We start from the raw sequence: 22,937 nt of genomic DNA, 5'->3' as shown, positions 1-22,937 counted from the left end.
ATTACGTTGAAAGAACAACATCATCAAAATCTTTGACACCAACAAAATGTGGCGCAAAACCTGTTACAAACTGAAAAAATGCATAAATTACGGAGCTGTTGATTACAAGTCATTGGGACCCTTTAACATTATATGTATTTCCGGGAGGCCCTCCATTTTCCCGAGGAATGAGTAGCAAACAAAGGTGACTCATTTGGAGGCTCCTACTTACAATGAGAATCAATATATACAAGCCTACCACATGCCGAGTGTCAAGGCCCGACTTCAAAATCGGCTACATAGTTCTTTTTCTTAACTGGCACATTGACATTGCTGGTCACCAAAACAATCTAAAATGGCCATAGATTTAGGAGAGAATTCGTATTTTTCCCGTGGTGGTTAAATTGAACCTGTGATGACGTCATGACATCAAAAAAACGCTCACATTGTCAGTCGTTAAAAGATAAGCGACAATGAGAATCCATATATAGGAGCCTGCTGCATAGCCGTGCCGGGGCGGCTCCCGGTACTATCTACTATATGCTGAATTATATTGAATAGAAATAAAATGAATTATTCTGAAATATACTTAAATATACCGAATAAAAACTTATAGGAATTATAAATTCCTGATTGAAAGTAAATTCGTTCTCAAGAAATTAGTGATCTAAGATACTCCTTAGTGATTAGATGATTTAGCTGGTCTCAATAAAAATCCTTAATTACTTAGAAAAGAAAAGAATTTAATGAAAACAGATAATATTAGGGTAGTGACGCATTGTCTTTCTGGTGATGCAAAAATCCACTTTACGTCATCAGTCGGTTGCAATAATTTAAAAGGCGTTATGGGAAATTTTTAGTCAATCTGAATTGCCTAGCCCAAATTCATAGATTTTGAGGTTAACACGTCATATGCTTTATTTGGAGCTCAGAAGTGTTGCGTGCTTTATATAGAGCTTAAAGGGTTTATGTGGAGTTAAAAGGCTTTATATATAGTTAGAGAGACCTGTGACGTTTTTAGTCAAACGTCTTAGTTTGAATTATTACATGTAGAGCTTAAATGTGCTTTTATTACTATTTATGGAAGAACCCGTTAAACAGCAACAGTGTAAAATAATTAATTATTAAATAATTAAATCAATAATTGATAATTAATCATATTCATTAATAATTATAATAATAATATATTATAATAATTAATTATAATAATTAACAATAATAATTATAATTATAATAATATATAATAATATTATTATAATTATAAATAATAGTATTATTATTTATAATTATAATTATAAATAATAATATTATAATTATAACAATTAACAATAATTAATAATTAATCATTATCACTAATTAAACACTGCGCTAACACAAACAACAGAAAATAAGAAAACAATAAATACAATACATTTAAACTTACGGTTCTAAGCTACACACGACGCACTAGTAGTGGGTACCAATGATAGTTATCTGTCTTTGCAATGTGTATCCTGCTTATCGGGAAACAGCTTCTTCAAGATCAGTTGTTTCAAACCTCTAAAAAATCCATGAGTTTTGTGACCATGGGGGGAATTGAAGCAGGTATTTAGAGAACCTTAAGAAACATGAACGTATTTTCTTATATCAGACTTGGTAAGAATTAACATACAAAATTTGAGGAAGGGCAAATAAATTAAAGAGAGATGCAAGAATGTGACGGTTGAAACACAATATATACTTACGCAGAGTTTAGTGATATCCTGTAGATAAGGTGCTCTCGGAGCTAAATGCATTATTTGACATTTTTGGTCAAACCTATTTGCCTAGCCTGAACCTGTAGATTAAAGTCGCTATGCGCATAGGTGGAGCTTAAGGTCGTTATGTTGATGATGAAGGTGTTCTTGGAGCTAAGGATTCTATGTGACACTTTTGGTCAAATCTACATGCCTAATCTGAATTCTTAAACTTGTATATTAAAAGCACTACATGCATATGTGGAGCTTATTGTCGGTATGTTGATAATAAAGGTGTTTTTGGAGCTAAGGGTTCTATGTGACATTTTTGGTAAACCAAGGTACCTAGTCTGAATTTATAGGCTTGGAATTTGAAGAGTACTCAATCTAAGCTTTTTTGGCATTTGATGCAATTAGAAGTTTATTTTTTCGAATTTGTAACATCAGCCTTAGTAGTAGAAGTTTCGTTTATCTATAAATTCAGTTATGTGAACTTTAGGCCTTTTATCATTACGCATTTTGAGGTGCCATATAAGATTTGTGATTAGATAATGCGGCCGTTGAGCCAATTTTTTTTTATTTCGTGCTAAAACCCTAATTTTTTTCAGCATTACCAGGGCCATCTTGCCAAGTCACCTAAAGTCACCCATGGCTTCTTTTGAGTCTACTATCAAATCAATGGATAAGTGTCACCATCTATCCTGTGGAAAACTTCCGTATAATGAAAAAGAACTTTGAAGTTGTTCATTTACTATTTATTTTTATTTATCCCACTATTTATATATGGTAGTAATTTTAATAAAGCAGAACCCAAGCCCAATTTTTGACTCGAGTAAACCTTAAACATTTTCAAGTTTAGTTTTTTCTGCTTTCCGAGCATATTGGGAACTTAAGCCACAATTGGAGGAGCTTATTTCAGAGGAAGGGTGGGGGATAATAAAAATTCCACAAAACAGTCTAGCTTAGGGAAGCGGTTACAACAACAATCTTAATTACTGTGGTAACCGATATAAGAGTGAGGGACAAGGCATGAATCCCCCCTCTGCGTGCGTACCTTTACCTATACACGTGGTGATTGAGATTTGTCACTTGAACAAAGCATAGTAATCCCTTTTTGCAGGAATTATATAACTTTTCTAGTGTAACGTTTTTAACGCTAAACGTCGAAATACATGTGGCCTTCGTCAAAAATGCAAATAGCGTACGAAACACTTTTGTTTTAAAACTTTGTAAAAGATGCAAATCAAAAGGATTGGTTTCTCGTGGTATTTTCAAATAAGTAAATTCAATAAATTTTGAAAACGATTAGCCAAAATTAAAAAACTTGATAAAATCTTTCTATCTGAAAATAAGTACCAGAACTTTCCTTAGTACTTGAATTTTCTTGATTGACTAATTATATAACGTTTCTAGTGTAACGTTTTTAACGCCAAACGTCAAAAGATATGTGGCCTTTGTCAATAATACAAATAGCGTACGAAGCACTTTTGTTTTGAAATTTTTTTAAAGTGAAAATTTGTATTTTTTAATATGTAAATCAAAGGGATTGATTTCTTGTGGTATTTCAAGTACGTAAATTCAATAAATTTCGAAAACGATTATCCAAAATTTAAAAACTTGATAAAATCATTCTAGCTGTAAATAAGTAGCAGAAACTTACCGAAAGGCAAATGATTTCGATAGAAACTACACAATTAAATTCAGTAGATTAGAATGATCCGAAACAGCTTTCAACCCCTGTCAATGTAAATGCGAATTTTTATATTCTCTTGAGTAGGACGATTGTTTATTCCCCCCCCCCCTAGAGTAGTCATATAAATTAAGTGATTCTAAAATATAAGGTGAGGGCTTATTCAAACGAAAACTGAAATTTCTTGTAGCTATAGGGAACAGTCCTATGTAGCCAAAGGGGTTGCACCATAGTAAGACAGCATTTTCTGCTATTTTGTGGCATAATATGTCAATTTTTGCCTGAAGAGGGCCATGAAAGTATCGAATAAAATTCTGAGATGTCCAACCAACTTATAATGTACCAAAGGTATATTTTCAGGTTACTAGTTTCAGAAGCTAGGAGTATTTCTAAATATACATACTCTGGTATCGACGCAAGAAATTTTTGTTTTTTTCGGGGGGGGACTTTTTCCAACAATTTCAATGAAAATGCCGCAAAAAACCCATTTAAGGAATCTAGGAGGAAAACGCTCTCTGCCCCCTCTCTCTCAACTGATGGCACAGGATAAAGGATGTCCATGCAGAATAAACGACATTGGAATTAATTTTAAAACTGGGAAATTACGATTAAGCTTCATTTAAATGTCTTTATAATTTGATTTATTATAAAATTATGTATAATTATAAATATAATTACAATTATGTATAAAATTATGTATAATATGCATCACATAATTGTGCATCAGCTATCAAAAACGAATTGCAGTGGATCTTTCTAGGACAAAAATGCTCTCGAAAGTTTCTAGTCCTGGAAAGTCCCAAAAAATTTTCCTTAAAGCCCTTTAAATTGTTTCAACTGACTGCTGACGTAAAGTGTTAATTTTACAGCGCCAGAGAATCGTTTGTATCATCTTTTTCTTCTTATACTTTTCTCAATCTTCCTCTTAATTCACCTCCTTCTCCTATTACGCCCCACAAAATCTTTTTCCATCTCTCCCTTTTCTTCTTTTTTTCTAGTTTGAAAAAAACTGGATCCATGAACTGAAATGATAAATCAAACTTGAAATTTAGTTTACTTCAAATTCGTGCCTATTGTTTGAAGTAAATAATTTTTTTTTAAACTCAAATTAAGGAGAAAAATTAAAACTCAAAACAAAAAGAAACTATTCTGTATATTAAATTATTTCTTCTCAATACCTTCCTCTTTACGCTAAAGCTTTTAGCACTTTTAAAAAAAGTGCTTGTGTCTCAGGAGCCGTTTTTAAAAATTTGGGACACAACAGTCAAACTTAGCGTAAACAGCAAGGTATCGAGAAGGGGGGCAACCCCTTTATATACGGAATAATTTCTGCTCGTTTTGAGTTTTAGCGTTACTCCTAACTTTCAGTAAAAAAAACTTGTTCTTTTTTATTTAGTTTCTAATCGTTTTTCAAATAATGTTAAATGCTGACCTTTCTTCTAATTGCAGCAAATTATGGGATGGAACGTTATTATTGCCATTTTGATTATTAGAAAGCAAAAACCACCTCAATTAGTCCATTACTTTATTATTGGTGCTAGGGGGAGGGGCAATGGGCGATATCGTCAGAAACGACGAGATCCATACCCTCAAATGCCAACCATAAATCGTCTCCATTGTGAGGCAACGAAGATGGCAATACCTTTGACATACCCCCCATGTGCTAGATGATAAACTTCCTAAAATGCCCCTCAAATGGCAACTATAAGGTCCCCGTCATCAAGGAAGACCAAAGAAGTAGAAGTTCGTAGAACGTACAAACGTCACGGAAGAGCCCTCCAGAAGAGTCTCACCCCAGAGTTGGGAGGGCATCTACGCAGATACCAACTTGAGGAAGGATTGGGGGCTACTCAATAATGTAATGTATGCCTCTGGAGGTACTGGAGGAACTAAGGTCTACGGTGAGCCGTAGCTAGGAGGTGGCAGTCCCAGGCGTAGCCTCTCAGGGGGGTCCTAAGCTTATATTGCTGTATCGATCCTTATATTACTGTAGTGATGGCGGGGAGGGGACAAGAATGACATTATCACGGGGTGCTGAAACTCTAGCTCCTTCTCTAATAGGCTGGTCTTATCTCCGTAGTATGCTTGATTTGATAACACCTAGGCATAAAGGACAATAATTCACGAACAAGCGGCAGGGGCAAGGATTTTTTTTAGATAACTTCCTTAAGATGCAAAAAAAAATTTTCAAATCAAATTTAAATCAAATAATTGTGTTACATTATTTAAATAAAATAATTAATTAACTGACGTACCTGGAAGTCACTAATTTTATTGTTTTTCTTTAAAGTCTATTGTAATTTTCATTGATCAGAATGTTATCTTGTCTGGGAAACTATGCTATTTTTTAATATATTTTTTTTATACTTACACTTAGTACTTCTGACCTTTCACGACTTTGACTATTAAAATGTTATTCCTTTTTTTGCTTTTATAAGGGAATCATGTAATATAGGGTAATAAACATTCCTACTGAAACATCTGCTAAGTATTCCTAGTTTAAACACCCGCCTAAATATTCCTTGAAATCTTTACCCTAATACCTTTAGCTTGCGTAGTAGCAATAGTTGCAGTAGTAGCATTAGTAGAAGTATGCACATAACACCGTTGGTTTTCTTCACCCCCCCTCCCAAAACACAATGAAAGTTTCTACTTAATACCATAAATCATTCCTGAAGCATTGCTGATGCGACCTCTTAACAACCTGTATTTGCATAGTGTGTTATGATTTACTTCATTGTTGTTGCAAAATTCCCTTCAACAAGTAGGACTTTGAAGTGCAGGAAGTTGCTTTAACAAATAATAGAAATGATTATATGGTATGGAATTTGACCTGATTTTTTTAGAAAAAAAATAATGTTTTCACTGTTGAACTAATTCACGAATATGATCATGAGTAGAGTGGGGGCTAGGATTTTTTAAAATATTTTTTTAATGAACTGTAAAAAGGGATATTAATATCCGGGGAAGGGGAATTTTTCGTGATTTTTTTAAAACAAAAATGCCAAAAAGTTATTGTGCATAACCTAGAGTTGATTATTCATAGTCCAAGTTTATTGGCAAATGACCAATTTACATAGCATAGAAAAATTGTTCTAGAAAATGTCTCACTAAGAAACCTGGTCTAAAATTGCTAGCTAACATTTTCCTGAGCTAGAAGTGAAAAATAAGTGAAGCATTAGTTTAATAAGTTTATTTAAAATAATGATATCCGGAGAAGATAAATAATTACTGGTAGCCACACAACTTGTTTTACATTTTTAGGAAGTTTAGTTTTTTCATTAATTTGCTAGTTGATTCTAACTTTAACTAACAAATTCTCTTAGAAAGGTTGAATTTTTAAAAGCCCCACTAGACGGGAAACTTTTGGAGCCTTGCCAGCTGTTCTTTTATTTTTTACAAAAGTCAATTTTTTAAATTAGTTCATAAATCAATTAAATTATTTAGGATGTGGCACTGGGTGTTTGGCACCGGATGTGCCAAAACGATGGCACAATCGCTTGTGCCATCATTTGTGCAATCGATGGCACAATTGTTTGTGCTACCTCAACGGTTAACAGAGGTGATATACAATGGGGAGTAGCTGGCTACCTAATAGGCATAGTGGAAACAAAAGAAATACTTTAGAATCATGCTCGTCTCTAGTGGCATTATTTTGTCAAAATTTTAGAAGAAGGGGGCGAAATTGGAGTGAATTTTCGCAAATCAAGTGAAAATGACAGAGAAAAATGAGCCATATAGCACCATAAGGGCAATTATGTACAAAAGAAAACTGGCCTGTTCCTCTGGATGCTTCTATTATGCAGGGTAATCTTAGTTTTGTCATGATTTTTCTTTGCAGAAACATAGTTTCAGCTGAAGGGTAAACGACGTCTAGGGAGGCAAACTGAGGCGTGGAGGGGGCAGTTGCCCCCTGTCCTGTCCCATAGCAAATCCCCCCTTTGCTCGTCTGTAAGGCAATTAAAATTAGCTGAAATTTAAAGTAAAAAGGACATCATAATAAAACTCTTTTGCTCTTCATCATATCGCGTGATCTTCAGTGATTAGTGCTTCGAATCTTCAAGTGATCGACTTAAAGATATATTCTATGGGGGTATATTCTATGGGGGGTGAAGAGCGTTGTTCCTTCTCTTTGTATAAGGCAATTTTGGCCTGTTAAGATTGTTAATCATGCTTCACATGAATAAAAAAGCAATCAAGGTCTGTAATCTTGACTTGGGCCTGCTTTTATTTCACTCTGGATTTTGACAATGGACTTGGGAAAGCATGGGTTTAGGCTGTATCTGGATTTTTTTTTTTCAAATTTAGGTCACATTTTTCTAAACTCTTTAAAACCGTATAAATCAGGATTGACTAAAGTTAAAAGCTTCAAAGCACTTTCTTTTTACCTTTCTTTTTACTTACCTTTCTTTCTTTCTTCTCTTTTTTCTTTCTTTCCTTACCTTTCTTTTTACCTATTTCTAAGCATGTTATGTTCACAAATGTATGTTCTGAGCTATGCGCAGGTATATGTTCTTAACATATTTATAACATGAAATTTGCAAAATTCCATGAAAGGTCAGTGCCTTAGAAAGGGAATTAAAAAATAAGATCTTTATTCATTACAGTTAACGCTCTAGAAGTATTGCTCTATGTTTCATTTTTATAACTCAACTACTTGGCAATATTGCTTAAAGCCCCATCTAGAATTTTACCGAAAGAAATAGAGCGCTGTAGAATAATGCTAATAGTTATTTAAATGGGTTTTTATAAAATTGTAATAACCTGACAAGGTATTTACTTCTTGGTGCCTTGTTTTTTTTTTTTTTTTTTTTTTAATACGAGGCAAATATGTCAGAAGGGCAGGATATGTTGAACTATATAAAGGAAAAATGTGAAGCAAACCATAGAAATGACATGTCCTTTTTCAGGTTTGTTTGAAATTTTCTGTTGCTTTAATCTTGGAAAATCGCCTAAGTCACTAAAATAGTTCAAAATAGATTTTACTGGGGTTTATTTCATATGTAAATTAATTTAGACAATGTTTATGATTAAAAAATATATTAAAGAAAAAAATTCATTACAAAAATAAACTGCAAAATTCGGGTATCAAAGGGTTTGACTGAGGACGCTGAGTAATTTTTATTTTATGGGAAGCAATTGCAAATATTCCGAGGTTTAATTGGTAAGTAGATTTGCTCTTGTAATTATAATTATTGTGGCAGTAGCTACAATCTAGTAAAGAACACACCATGGCCCATAGTAACAAAAAGAAAAAGGATAAAAGAACATGTAATGACATAAATTTTCAATGGAATTTCATTCTGACTAAACAGCAATAAATTTTAGTTACGATATTTTTCTTAGAATTTTATAAGCTCTTGAAAAATGATCAGATTGAGGTTAAAAAGGGCACTATTGTAATTTGCCCTGAAAAAAATGTGCTATTGAAATTGGTGAAGACTTTTACTTGGGGGTCTGTAGCCTCCATCTCGAACAACAACTAAAAACACATTTTTGTCAACTAGGTGATTTAATGAAAATTAAAGAAATTTGAAATTGAAAACTTCGTATGAAAAGACCTTTCTCTTCTTCCAATCTTAAATCTTGTCCATATTCCCATCTGCTTCTGTCGGGGTCGGATCAGGGGGAGAGGGGAGGACGCCAAAGATGGCAAGTGCCCCAGGTGGTACGCTCTGGGGCAGCAAAACCAGCTTAAGTATAATGTTTTCGGGCAAAAATTGTAATATTTAGAGTATCGAGGATGTAGCAAGGGGCAACAAAGTCTACTTTTACCACCCCCCCCCTGAGAAAAAACCTAACTCTGGCTTCTTTAGGTTTCCTTCGTGAAACATCATTTTCTGTTTTCTTCTCTATTTCCTCATTCTTTACCTGTATTTTCTCTTACCCGCAACTCCCCTTCATTTTGCCATCAATCTGATAAGTCATAGGTTTTCTTTACAAAGTTTTCGACAAGAGTGATTCTAATGTTGTATTTTTTGTTTTGATCCAACACTATTTCAAGGAGTTCGGGGTCTTTATCAGAAAGATTAATTGAAATAATTACTATTATAATTTAATGTTTTTATTTTATATTTGGCATGGAATTGAATTTCTGCAATGTTTAATTGTGAGGGTAATTTCTAGAATAAAATTTTATTTGATAGAATTAAGAAAGAGCTTGAATCGAAGAAGGCACGTACCACCACAAATAATAGTGTCTTCTAAAAATAATATTTATGCCCGAATTCCATTGCAAACGCCGTCAACTTGTATCTTTTGCACAAATGAGCGAATTCGATGCATCGAACATTGATGCATATAACATCCGCCAAATCCGTCAATTTGGGGATAAGTTTAATTTCATTACTTTTTTGGTGATCGAGTTCGGAGTAAAAGCAAGTAAAATAAATTTACAAACTGGATTTGAAAAATCGTATTTGAAGAAGCAAATCAGTTGAAAAATGAACTTTAGGGAATATGAATATAAAAATAAATAAATAAATTTCTGACATAGACGAGTACAATTAGAATTACTAAACTGTAATTACTAAATGTAAAAGTTTGGATTAAAAATAAGAAATGCAAACTTATAGATTGGAATCTTTAAAATTGTTCTTGAAGAAAAATATCACGTGCAAAAATCTGTTGAAGGGGGTAAAATTGCCCCCAATGATGTGAAAAAATACCTTTAAATTGACGTTTAGTTTTTTCTCAAGCAAAACCTGCCTTTAAAATTTTGAAAAATGCCTTTTTGCATCTTTATGCAGAGAATATAACAAAAACCTTGCTCCCTCCCTGTATTTTCTGGAATTGGTAATATTGGCTTATACCCCGACCACAGAAAATTGGTTATCGGTGATCTAATCAAAATATTTGCTTCTTCTTTTTATTTTTTTATTTTTGATTCAAAACCTCAGTCTTTTTCCCAAGAAATATAGACTCTATTTTCTTGTTACTATAGTTGAGCTGCTATAATTACTGGGACAACAATGGCAATTTTGAAAATGGCCTTTGTATTTTTTCATCGAAAAAAATTATCCCACCCTTCACAAATTTCGATAAGCATCGGTTTTATTGCTGCTTTAATAAAAGAGGTACTTGTTAATTATACGGAACACACCCAAGAAGTAAAGTTATGTTAATCCTAATGAAGTATTCTAGAATATGACGAAAATGTAATTAGTTTATGTTAATAATATAATTGTAATATATTTTATCCTAATAATATAATCTGGGCTGTATATTTGCTCAGTAGGGGTGTTTGGGATTTATGTAACCTAACCTAGCCTAACCTTACCCCAACCTCCTAAAGTGCAAATATATAGCCCAAGAACAATTTTTTGGGAAAAAAGGAGGTGGGAGGGGGGCTAGTAGCCGTCCGATCTTTTTTCAAATAAAACGGATATCAGAAATTTTAATTTCCGTTCAAATGAGCCCTCTGACGATGTTCTAGGACGGTTGGTTCGATACGACCGCCCCTGAAAAAAACAAAACAAAAAACCCAGCAAATTAACAAGGATCAGTGATGTCCCTTCTGGTAAATAATTCAAAATTCAACACTTTTGCTGATAGGGGCTTGAAATCTCTACAGTAGGGTTCTCTGATACGCTGAACCTAATGGAGACAATTTTGAAAGTGGTCTTTCTATATTTTCATGGAAAAAAATTATCCCACCCTTCACAAATCTAAGTAAAGAAGTATAGAAGGACGTTGGCACAATTTTTTTTTTTGTCTTAGACCAGGGCACTTACTATCAAAGGAGTTGTCAAAGAAACTTCAAAACAGATTCATTCGATTGGAAATTGAAATAGCTTATGCCCTTTTTTATAGTCGAAAGTGATTGGAGGGCAACTAAGCCCCTCCCACGCCCACCCTATCCCCAAGCACATCCAATCAAAATTTTGAGATAACCATTTTGTTCCAAGTGGTTCAAAGGTCCGGAAATTATGTCTTTGAGGATGGCAAATCTCCCCTCCCCCAGTCATCAGGACTAGGGTTGTAAGTTATTCTCTGGGGGCTGGCGTTGTCGTAGAAACTTCAAAGAAGGCTCATTCGATTGGAAATTGAATCGGCTAGTGTTGATCAAAATTTGAAATTGAATCGGCTAGTGCTAGTAATGGTCGAAAGTGACTGGAGGGTAGCTAACCCCCCTCCCACTCCCACCTTTTCCCCAAACATATCCAATCAAAATTTTGAGGTAGCCATTTTTAACGCAGTTGAAAGGTCCGAAAATTATGTCTGAGGATGACGCCCCCCACAGCCCTCAGAGCGAAGGTTGTAAGTTTTGCTTAGGGGCATATGAGGTTTTTATAGAAAGCGTTATTATAGAAACTTCAAAAAGGGCCCATTTGATTGGAATTTTACTAGGCTAGTGTTTCTTTTCATAGTCGAAAGTAATCGGAAGGTGAATGCCCCCCCCCTCGCCCATTATTTCTCCAAACACTTCCGATCAAAATTTTGATATAGCCATTTTATTCAACGAAGTTGAAAAGTCTAAAAACTATTTCTTTGAAGATGGCAACCCCCCTCCCTACAGCCCTCAGGACAAGGGTTGTAAGTTATGCCCTTTGGCATATAAGGTTTTTTTTATAGAAAGTGATGTCGTAGCAACTTCAAAATGGACTCATGTCCATTCGGAGGGGGCTCATTGGATTGGTAATCAGAAGCTCTAGTGCCCTTTTGAAATGCCAAAGTGATCGGAAGGCAGCTACCCCCCTCCTACACACACACGTCGTATTGTCCCGAAATATATCAAGTAGAAATTTTGAGTATGGTTATGTTAATCCTAATAAATATGCCAAAATATGATGAAAAAGTAATTAGTTTATTTTTAATAATATAATTAATCTATGTTATATCCTAATAATATAATTTTGGCTATATATTTGCTCAGCAGCGGGGTTTGGGAGTAAAGTAATCTAACCTAGCTTAACCTTACCCCATCCTCCTAATGTGCAAATATATAGCCCAAGAACAATTTTTTGGAAAAAAAATGAGGGGAAAATGAAAAAAGCTGGGGGTTAGTAGCCGTCTGATCTTTTTGTTAAAATAAAAGGGACGCCAGAAATTTTAATTTCCGTTCGAAGAAACCTCTCCCGATGTTCTAGGACCATTGGCTCGATACGCCGCCCCTGAAAAAAACTACAACAAATTAACACGTATCCGGGATGTTTCTTCTGGCAAATAAACAAAATTCAACACTTTTGTAGATAGGGCCTTGAAACATCTACAGTAAGGTTCTCTGATACGTTGAATCTAATGGTTTGATTTTAATTAGAATTCTCTTACTTTTAGTGGGTATTTTCTCCCTCTTTAGGGCAAATTTTAGCAGTTTTTTACCTTTTATGGGAAAAACTAAACTTAACGAATCTTATATATTTGGAATCAACATAATAAGACGATGATATATCAATTGATATCAAAATTCCGTTACTAGAGTTTCGGTTACTATTGTCGCTTCATTCTTACAGTTCGTTACCTGGAACTATTTGAAATGTTAGCACATAAATCCAAAAAATTCAAGAATAGGAAGTTAACTGCGCTTATTAGGTATTTCAATTACAAATAAGAAATTGTGGAAAATTATTGGAGTTTCGATTAAATGACACTAAAAATTAAACCATTAGAGACTTCCCAGAGTGGTGCCCCCCCTTACTCCCAACCGACTTCAGTCATCAAACTACAGTCGATTTAATCTGTCTAGTTATATTAAAAATCCTATTATAAAAAGTCCTATTTTCTTTTTCAATGATTTCTTTGTTCATTTAGAAAATTATATTTAATCTATACCAACCTTCTTATTTTCAATGAAACTATTTCTGTTTTATTTGCAGATGTAGAGGGTGTATTCATATCCACCATTCACTCAACTTTCAAAGGTTTCAACATAAGAAAATCTAATTTAGAACTGATAGATTATTGAGGGAAAAAAACATAAAAATGAAGACAAAAATTCAAACTGAGCAAATGTTGTGAAATAGGAAGTATAGAACATTTTAGCAATTTTGCGATTAACTAGGCTCGCCTGTTATCTTGATGATAACGCTTTGAGGTCTATAACTGATTTGGACATATTGTTGAAAATTGAAAGTTTCAAAGGCGATATATTTGCAACATGCTAATCTAGAGAATATCAGTAGCACTAGTGAATCACTATTTTTTTTTTTTTTTATTAATTAGCTTCTTGTCTGATTTATTCGATTGAATCATAAATCTACGTTGCGTATTTTGAAAAAAAAATCACTAGTCTTAGAACAAAATCACTATAAATCACTAGCTAGAAGAAACTCACTAGGCAACATAAATAATGACTATAAACAGTGATAAATCACTAGCGGTGGCAACCCTGCCTCTAATTAAAAATCGGACTAATATCAAAGAGCGCTTAAGAGGTACGACGGTTACTTGGTCTCATTGCCAAAGGAGTTAAACCTTTCCTTTCGCTCCTTTCAAGGTCTTGAGTGTTATGTAAGTCATCATTGACGACAGTTGGCTCACGGTAAGTGGCTCACAACTTCAAACTCTAGGCTCTGGCCTTTGCCTATATTTAAGAGTGCCTTTTTCGATATATAAATATATTGTATTCAATATATCAATATATTCCATATATAAATAATTGAATTAATAATTGAATTAATTCAATATATAATATATTTCATATATATATATATATATATATATATATATATATATATATATATATATATATATATATATATATATATATATATATATATATATATATATATATATATATATATATATACAATTTCAATATATAAATAAGAGTGCCCTTTTCAGTGCCTTTGCCTATATTTAAGAGTGCCTTTTTCAATATATAAATGTATTAAATATATTAATATATTCAATATATTCAATATATCAATAATTGAATTGATAATTGAATTAATTCAACATATCAATATATCAATATATAATATATTTCATTATATATATATATATATATATAACTTCAATATATAAATAAGAGTGCCCTTTTTCAGTGCCTTTGCCTATATTTGCCTTTTTCAATAAATGACGTTATGCATCTTTCAAAACTAGCAGAAATAAACTGACGTGATAAAACCATAAAAGATTAACTAATAACGTATATGTAACAACTAAATTATCAGTAAATACATGCAACTTTCAATGAAGATTGATGTTATAATGTTTAAAGTGTTGACGGCGTGAGAGGGGACGGTAAAATCTACATTTTCTACCCTTTATCCCTTAGAAAAAATATCCAACACTGAAAATCCACCGTTTTCTAATCCTTTAGAAAATCGCCACTGCTCTTTACTTACAGTTCATTACCATGAAGTGCTTGATGAATACACTGCAAATGGAATTTCATAAAACTTCAACATTTTTTGAAATTTTCACCTTGATACCATTAGCCAGAGTAGTAGGAGAAGTCCCCATCGTAGCAGAAGTATTCATTTACTACAAACAAAAAAGTTTCATCTGTACTCCTGAATTTCATCTGAAAAAACTTCGTCTCTTAAATGAATCTTAGTTTTAAAATGTCACGGGAATACACTTATATACGTAATAATTTTTGCCTCTTTTTAAGTTTTAAAGAAGCTATTTACTTTCAGCTGAATAAACTTTTTTCTATTTAACGACATGTATAATTTTTTCCATATATGCCTGTTTTTCGTTTTTTTCTTAAATAAGGAGTCACTTGAAATGCGTGTGCGTGGCTCCGTGACCCTCAAGCATTTCCTAAAAAATTTATAGGCATGGGGTAATCTGCAGCAGGACTTTTGTGAGGAGAAATATTCTGGAGTGAATAACCAGTTGAAGAACCCAGATCCCTGTTCTGGTGCATGACGGACAGCCAGTGTCGCTTCCCACCCCACTGAATCCCACCCTCTCATAAAATTCCCTTGGATTGTTTACCCAATTTGCCTAGTTCTATCTATTTTTGCATTTTCTATTTACAAATATCTTGTATACCCTAAACTTGAAATAGGCTTCGCCCCTCTTAATATTCCCTCTGAAAATTTTTTCAACATACAATATTGTCATGTCAAAAAGAAAGCACAAAATAGGTCTGAGCCGGCGTTTACACCCCCCCCCCGAAAACTACTGCCTACGGCTGGTCGGTCTCCAGATGCTTTCAACTTAAAAAAAGGACGTACCCCTTTTTTTGCATGTTCATTAAACAAACAAAACAACAAAGTCAATAAAAATCGCTATTGCCCCCTGCCTTTTTTTTGGTGAACCTACATAGGGAACCTACTTTTGATGCCACTGTACAGGGAACCTACATAATTTTACTTGCGGACGATTGCTGTATCATCCATGAGTTCTGAGCCTCCTAGATGTTCAAGAAAATTGAAAACCTCCTTCCCTTACCACATGCACCTGCTTAGAAAACTGTGGCAGAATTCAATTTTTGGGCCTTGGATTTTAAAAAATCATGTGACTTCTTCTGAAGAATCATCTGAATTCGTTTGATATCATACCATATTAGGTTACATAACATTACATTACAACCGCATAATGGTAGTACAGTTAGCTTGACGCTATTTAAGATTATGAAAACATAAAAGCAGTACAAGTAGAGTGACGTCATTTTCTGTTGAAATGACCACGAAAGTGGGACTATGGCAACACACTGTAGGGCCAATATTAAAGTGTTGTGACGTCACTTTCAATTGCAAACATCATAACAGTAGGGAACATGACGTCATTTTCGCTATATAAGATGCAGAACCATACTGTGACGGTCATTTAAAGTTCTGATTCAGATAGTTATTAAGAGTGATCATAGAAATATGTCTTATCAAGTTAGGAATAAGAAACAAGTATTGGGTGCAGAAAGTTCTAAGTCGAACTTACAAAAAGATGATTATCAGCAGTTCACTACTCCTCATAGAACAATTAATATGCCTACGAAGAATTCCAGCAATGCAGTTATTTCAGCCAAGACTAGCAGTACGGCATCATCATCGAAAACATATGAAAAAGATTGGAAAACTGAACTAAAGCGCATTTTGAGCGATATTACTAGTGCATCTTATAATCGTTTTATAACCAAAATTTTTGAACTTGTATCGCAATTTGGGAAAGAAGATCTTGAGGAAGTAGTAAATATAATTTGCAGTGTCGGGGCTAAAAGTGGCGAAGATGTCAATATATTTTCTAATCTGCTTAAATCTCTACGGATACACACCGGCAAAGTTAAAGATTTTGACTTGGAAGCCTATCTAGGATCATTAAACAAGAAATGTCACGCTATAAAAATTGGAGAGGAGCCAAAACCATTGTTAAACATGAATGATTCAGAATTTTTTGGCACTCTTTTGAAAGAAGGTCTTGTTTCTGCTTCGAACGGCAAGGAGGTAATTGAAATGATGATCAAATCTAAACAAGATTCTTCTATAGCTAGGTCTTGCAAGTTATTGACATGTGCTGGAAAGAATTTTGCTGAGCAAAATAAACATATCATTACCGACCTGGAAATTCTCCATGAAAATCCTAACCTTCTTTCCAGCACAAAAAATCATATATTGCGCCTTATAGATCTGGCTTTAGATGTTTGGATGATTTCTTTTGATCTGGACGAAGAAGAGATTATTAGTCCAATTTCGAAAGAGTCAAACTGCAATATCATCGCTATTACTTCTCATGACCAAGTTAAATCTTCTTCAAGTGATAAGCTATCAGCTCTTGAATCAGAAACTACCGAAAAGGAAATAATAACAATAGGTTGTAGTGAAAACCCTGTTCAGAAGGAAGTGACAAGGGAGAAAAGAACCAGTCAGAGCCAGATTCCTTCTGATGACCCATTCAAAGATCATCAAGGCCTGACGAAAACCTTTGTTGACGCTCCAATTCAGATTTCAAATGATTTTGAGGTTCTGCAAGAGCCAAAAGAACCAAACCCTGTTTCAGACAAATCTTATGTGAAAAAACTTATTTACGGTGGCACAGTTTTGTTAGCAGTTGGCACAATAGGCTTGATGTGGTTTATTCGCAAAAAATAAATAAGCAGTAATTAAGGCTGTTGGCTTAGTCGTACCTGCATCTGTGTGCTGAGGTGTTCCTGCTGCTGTTCCCTTAAGTGTATCTTCAATTGTTGGCTTTATTGCACACGCAGCTGCTGTGCTATGTTAATTGTAATAATATTGTTGTTTAATTTTATTATAGATATTGTTCTTTATAAAAATAAAATTATTTACATTCCTTTATGTATATTAACTAGAATAGTGTTTATATGTAGCCTTCAAGATTATAGAAAAGTGAAGAAGCTGCAACATCGTGAAGGAAGGAGAAAATATTAGATGAAGGAGAAAATAATAGAAGGAGAAAATAGTAATACCCGAACTACATTTTCTGTTTTTGGAAGGGGGTAATAAGACTTAAACGGGGCTAGCTGAATAGGGGAGAAGTTGTTGCTGTGATTTAGCATTAAGCAGCTTAATAAGGCAAAAAAATTGGAGTGAGGAGAAGAGAAAAAAGACTGAAAAACTATACAAGATTTAAAAAACTCGTTTTCTCTTCTCTTATACCTTTTTTTTACAGCACACATTTTACATATTATGGACCTCAAAAATCGCATATCGAAGTCAAAAGCTTGAAAAAAATATATTGAAACTATTTGCAAACTATTTGTAAACTATTTTGAAACAATTTTGCAAATCTTGTCAAATAAATTCATTTCATAAACTACCAATGAAGTATTTAGAGCACTACTCAGACTGTGTTGTAGAAAAAAAGCTTTTTACATTTAGGTACTCTGAAGAAATGAATGGTGTGAGAAAGCAAAGGAGGGCTGCCCCCCCCCCTTTGTACTTCCTGGCTGAATGGCCTTGAGACAGATATCAGTACATTTTGTTTGGACCTTAAGGGTCTAGTGCCGCATTCTTTATGTCCTCTTACCTTTAGTCTGAAAAAAATATGAAAGACTATACAGAGAAGTTATGTTTATTAAAGTTTCAATAGGAACAAAACAAGTTGTTTGATGTTTAAAATAAATCATTTTTAACAACTTTAAGAAGTACATTTTACATTTTTTCAAAATCAACTCTACACAGAATATGTCAGATATTAGAAGGGGGAGTGGTGGGAAATAAACAGTTATGGAGCGACACGGCTCAGAGTTTAGTAACCAAAACTCTAAAAGGCAAAATTTTAATATCGATTTATATATGTTCAGCTTACTAAGCTGTGTTCAAATTGTGTTCAAAGATTGATTAAGCTTAGTGTTACGCATAAAACACAACAAACCAGCAAGAATTTGACGAAAAATTTGAAAAATTCGAAGGAGGGGGAAACTCCCCTTAAAAGTCAAAGAATTGGAATGAAATCCAACCATTAGATTCAATCGTCAGGGAATCCTATTGTTGAGCTTTCAAGCTCCTTACCACAAAAATTTTTAATTTTATATTTTTTGCCAGAAGAAAGATCACGGATTCGTCTTTATTTGTCCAACAACAGATCGTCCATATTGAACCAACAGTCCTAGAACACATAGAGAAGGCTCATTTGACCGGAAATTTTAATTGTTGTACCCTTTCACCAAAAAGACTAGAGGGCAACTAGCCCCCCTCGGAGTCCTTTTTTTCTCCAAAGACGTCTGATCAAAATTTTGTGAAAGCCATTTGTTCAGAATAGTTGAAATGTTTCAACACTATACCTTTAGGTTTAACATTACCCCTCTGGAGCCCCTGGGGATAGATGTTTAAGTTAAAATCTGTCCATTCTCTATGAATAGTAGTTGTTTTTGGGAAGTACACGCAGATTTTTTAGGGGGTGGGGTTTTGGGCAAGGGGTTGATTAAATGGGGATCATTTTCCAGGAAAGAGAAATTTCCAAGGCAAATTTTGCATTGACTGAATTCCTGTATGAAGTTCTATTTATTTGTCTTACTTTCACTCACAGCATAGATACCAATACAGTTGTGGAAACTCCTATCTTGCCCATGAGAAGTTTTTGGTACGGAGCATTGAACCTGGCGCCTCCTCCAAGCCCGCGCTCTGACGCGTAGATCATACTACAACACCATAGGCGGGAACGCAATTTTGTTTTGTTGCATATATAGCTTAGATACCAATACCAGTTCCCTGTTACCAATTAGATACCAATACCAGTTTCCTGTCTCCAGCCGCTAGCATCGCTACCACGCACTGTGTCCCAAAAATAAATCGAGTTTTCATAACTGTATATTGGTATCTAAGCTGTGGCTTCACTTTACCAACAAAATTTTGCACGTGGAGATTTTCTGGAGGAAAATCTTCAGCATGTTTTGATTTCCGGGAAAAAATTTACATGGAAAGAGTTTTTGCGAATTGATCGGAAAAACGAATGAAAGCTTAGTCATCTGAAGGGGAAATCTTCAACATGGATTGAATCGTTGAAAAGTTTTTTTTTTTTTAATCGATAAAACATAAACTGTGCTGTTTAACAGTAACGTAGATCCAGGTGAGGAGCCCTGGGTCCTTTATAGCTTAAGTGATAAAATGTGCCATTGTCACTAAAAAACGAAAATTTATAGGGAGAAAAAGATTTCCTATGGATTTTTTTTTAATATATTCTCATTTTAAATAATGAGTCATTCTTAAATAATTTGAACAAAAAGTCAAATATTAGCGTAAAGAGTTACTTACGGAGAAGAGAGCAAGCCCCTCATTTACATAATAATTCCTGCTCGTTTTATGTTTTAATCTTGTTCCTTCCTTTCAGTTGGTAAAAACTTGTATGTTTGTTTAATAGCAATCACAAGCTGAAGGCATACGATATCTTTGGTTTATTATCTCATAAAAATCATAGTTAAGAAGCTACTTAAGATAATATTAAATGCTAAGATTGACCGAAAAATAACACCAACAAATTATTGTTTGTATCACCCTTTATTCAACAAAATACTAACTTAAGTGTTAAGATCGAGGTACTGATGAGGGGAAGAAACTCCCTCATATACGTAATATGAGGAGGTTCGCCCCGTCGTCAATTCCTCGCTCTTTACGCTAAAGGTCTAATTTTGCTCCAATTCTTTAAGAATGCCCCCTGAATCCCAAAAGTCGTTTAATTAGAATAAATAGCTCTTTTGAAATAACTTTGAAAATTTTAAATAGCTCTTTTTGAAATGAAATGATTACCGTGCTTGTTTTTCTCCGGCCTTGGCCATCGCCATGTAAAATAAACAATCTTATAGTACTCAGACAAAGCCACTTGTAGGTGGATTCTTGATACCTGGGGAGTTTTTGATCTGTTGACTGTTTTCGCTAGGTGCTGGCTTGAACAGTAATTATTAAACTTCATTTTTTTTTCGCCAGAAGAGAGCATCATTACCATATTACCGTGGTAACTCATTCAATAAGGTAGTTCTATTGTCATCCTAGTTTTAATTTAGTTCAACTTCAACACTTCCTGAAATTTTCATTTTAATACTCTTAGCCATACAAATAGTTGTAATAGAAGCAGTAGTTGCAGTACTATTAAAAATAGTAGTGGAAGTAGACTTAGTAGTAGCGTTCACATATTGTGCCTTGGTCAATTGACTTTTACACTAAAGCATTCCCTGAAAGTTCCAACTTAATACCCCAAACCATTCTTGAAATATCTATATTTTCGACAGTATGCATGCACATGGGATGTTCTGATGTAGTTCAAATTTAGTAAAAAATATGCGTAACTTAAGAGTTGACTTACGTAACAAACTTTTATATTCTTATATTTTTATTAGGTGTACGAGGGGGTTTTTACCCTCGTTAATACCTCGCTCTTTACACTAAATCGTAAGTTTCGTCCCAATTCTTTAAGAATGACCCCTGAATCAAAAAGGCCGTAGAATAAATAGTTGAAATTACTAAAAATACCTTAGCATAAAGAGCGAGGTATTTATCTCCTCCTAAATACCTCGCTCTTTATGCTAAAGTATTTTTAGAACCCCTCATATGCGTAATAATCTCTGTTCGTTTTAAATTTAAATGCTATTCCTTACTTTCAATTGAAAAAACGTTTTCATGTTTATTTTTTCATTGTTTTTTTTTATAGTAATGCTAGAAAATCCTGCGCCCTTTTCATTGAATTTTTCTTCCCCCATGACATATTCCTCCAAGGAAAGATCCTTCCACATAGCCCCCTCCTATCAACCCCACCCCCCAAACCTAAAAATCCCCCTGAAAACGTCTGTACAGTTCCCAATAACCATTACTATATGTAAACGCTGGTCAAAGTTTGTAACTTGTAGCCCCTCCCCTAGGGATTGTGGGGGAGTAAGTCATGTCGTCTGGCAAAAAATACGAAATTCCACATTTTTTTAGATAGGAGCTTGAAATTTTTGCTATAGGGTTCTCTGATACGCCGAATGCGATGGTGTGATTTTTGTTAAGATTCTATGACTTTTAGGGGATGTTTCCCCCTATTTTCCAAAATAAGGCAAATTTTCTCAGGCTCGTAACTTTTGATGACAAGGACTAAATTAATTGAAACTTATATATTTAGAATCAACGTGAAAATTGGATTCTTTTGATATATCTTTTAGCATCAAAATTCCATTTTTTAGAGTTTCGTTTACTATTGAGCCGGGTCGCTCCTTACTACAGTTCGTTACCACGAACTGTTTGATTATAATAGTATTAGTGGTAGTACTAGCAGTACTAGCAATGTGTTAGCAGTAACAGTAGTAGCAGCACGCTTAGCCTTAATAGTACTAGTATCATAGTAGTAGGGGTAGTCAAACTTATTGCTTTTCAAATTTGGCTCCCACAGCTTTCAATTAGCTTTCAAATTATCTTTTTTAATCAATAGATGTATTTTCGGCCCTTGCATCAATTTGCTAAAAAAGCTTTATTTTTCCAAATTATCGACCAAAGAAGTCCGTTTAATAATTAAATTACCCTCCCTAAACATATCTAAGACCGCAATTTCCACTTTGAGTTTAAGCATCCTCTGAATCACTTTAGCACAACATAGTAAGCATTTTTCAGAGTAGTAGAAAATGGAGGTGCTTTTTTACCTTTTATGGGAAAAACTAAACTTAACGAATCTTATATATTTGGAATCAACGTAATAAGACGATGATATATCAATTGATATCAAAATTGCGTTTCTAGAGTTTCGGTTACTATTGTCGCTTCATTCTTACAGTTCGTTACCTGGAACTATTTGATATGTTAGCACATAAATCCAAAAAATTCAAGAATAGGAAGTTAACTGCGCTTATTAGGTGTTTCAATTACAAATAAGAAAATGTGGAGAATTATTGGAGTTTCGATTAAATGTCACAAGTAAAGATTAAAACCACTAGAGAATTCCCAGAGTGATACCCCCCCCCTCTTACTCCCAGCCGACTTCAATCATCAAACTACAGTCGATTTAATCTGTCTAGTTATATTACAAATCCTATTATAAAAAGTCCTATTTTCTTTTTCAATGATTTCTTTGTTCATTTAAAAAATTATATTTAATCTATACCTACCTTCTTATTTTTCAATGAATCTATTTCTGTTCTATTTGCAGATGTAGAGGGTGTATTCATATCCACCATTCACTCAACTTTCAAAGGTTTTAACATAAGAAAATCTAATTTAGAACTGATAGATTATTGAGGAAAA

The 22,937-nt window shown here is 33.9% G+C and overlaps 1 protein-coding gene and 1 long non-coding RNA gene across 2 annotated transcripts in view; one reads left to right on the top strand and one right to left on the bottom strand.

Annotated features, from left to right (window-relative positions):
* LOC136040614 (histone acetyltransferase KAT6A-like) overlaps positions 1-2,508 on the top strand; it is a 12,227-nt gene extending 9,719 nt beyond the window's left edge. Inside the window, exon 4 of the mRNA XM_065724892.1 lies at positions 2,303-2,508. Coding sequence (XP_065580964.1) covers positions 2,303-2,432 — 130 coding nt within the window. The 3' untranslated portion in view covers positions 2,433-2,508. The remainder of the gene's footprint in view (positions 1-2,302) is intronic.
* On the bottom strand, positions 1,354-22,937 carry LOC136040617 (uncharacterized). The gene is made up of 3 exons (XR_010620836.1): positions 22,802-22,937; positions 14,673-14,811; positions 1,354-1,518 (listed from the first exon to the last, which is right to left on the bottom strand). It is a non-coding gene; the product is annotated as an uncharacterized LOC136040617 (long non-coding RNA).

This window comes from Artemia franciscana, chromosome 21, assembly GCF_032884065.1.
Source record: "Artemia franciscana chromosome 21, ASM3288406v1, whole genome shotgun sequence".
Taxonomy (NCBI): Eukaryota; Metazoa; Arthropoda; class Branchiopoda; order Anostraca; family Artemiidae; genus Artemia; species Artemia franciscana.
The sequence above is the reverse complement of the archived record's forward strand: the minus strand, read 5'-3'. Positions and strand labels throughout refer to the sequence as shown.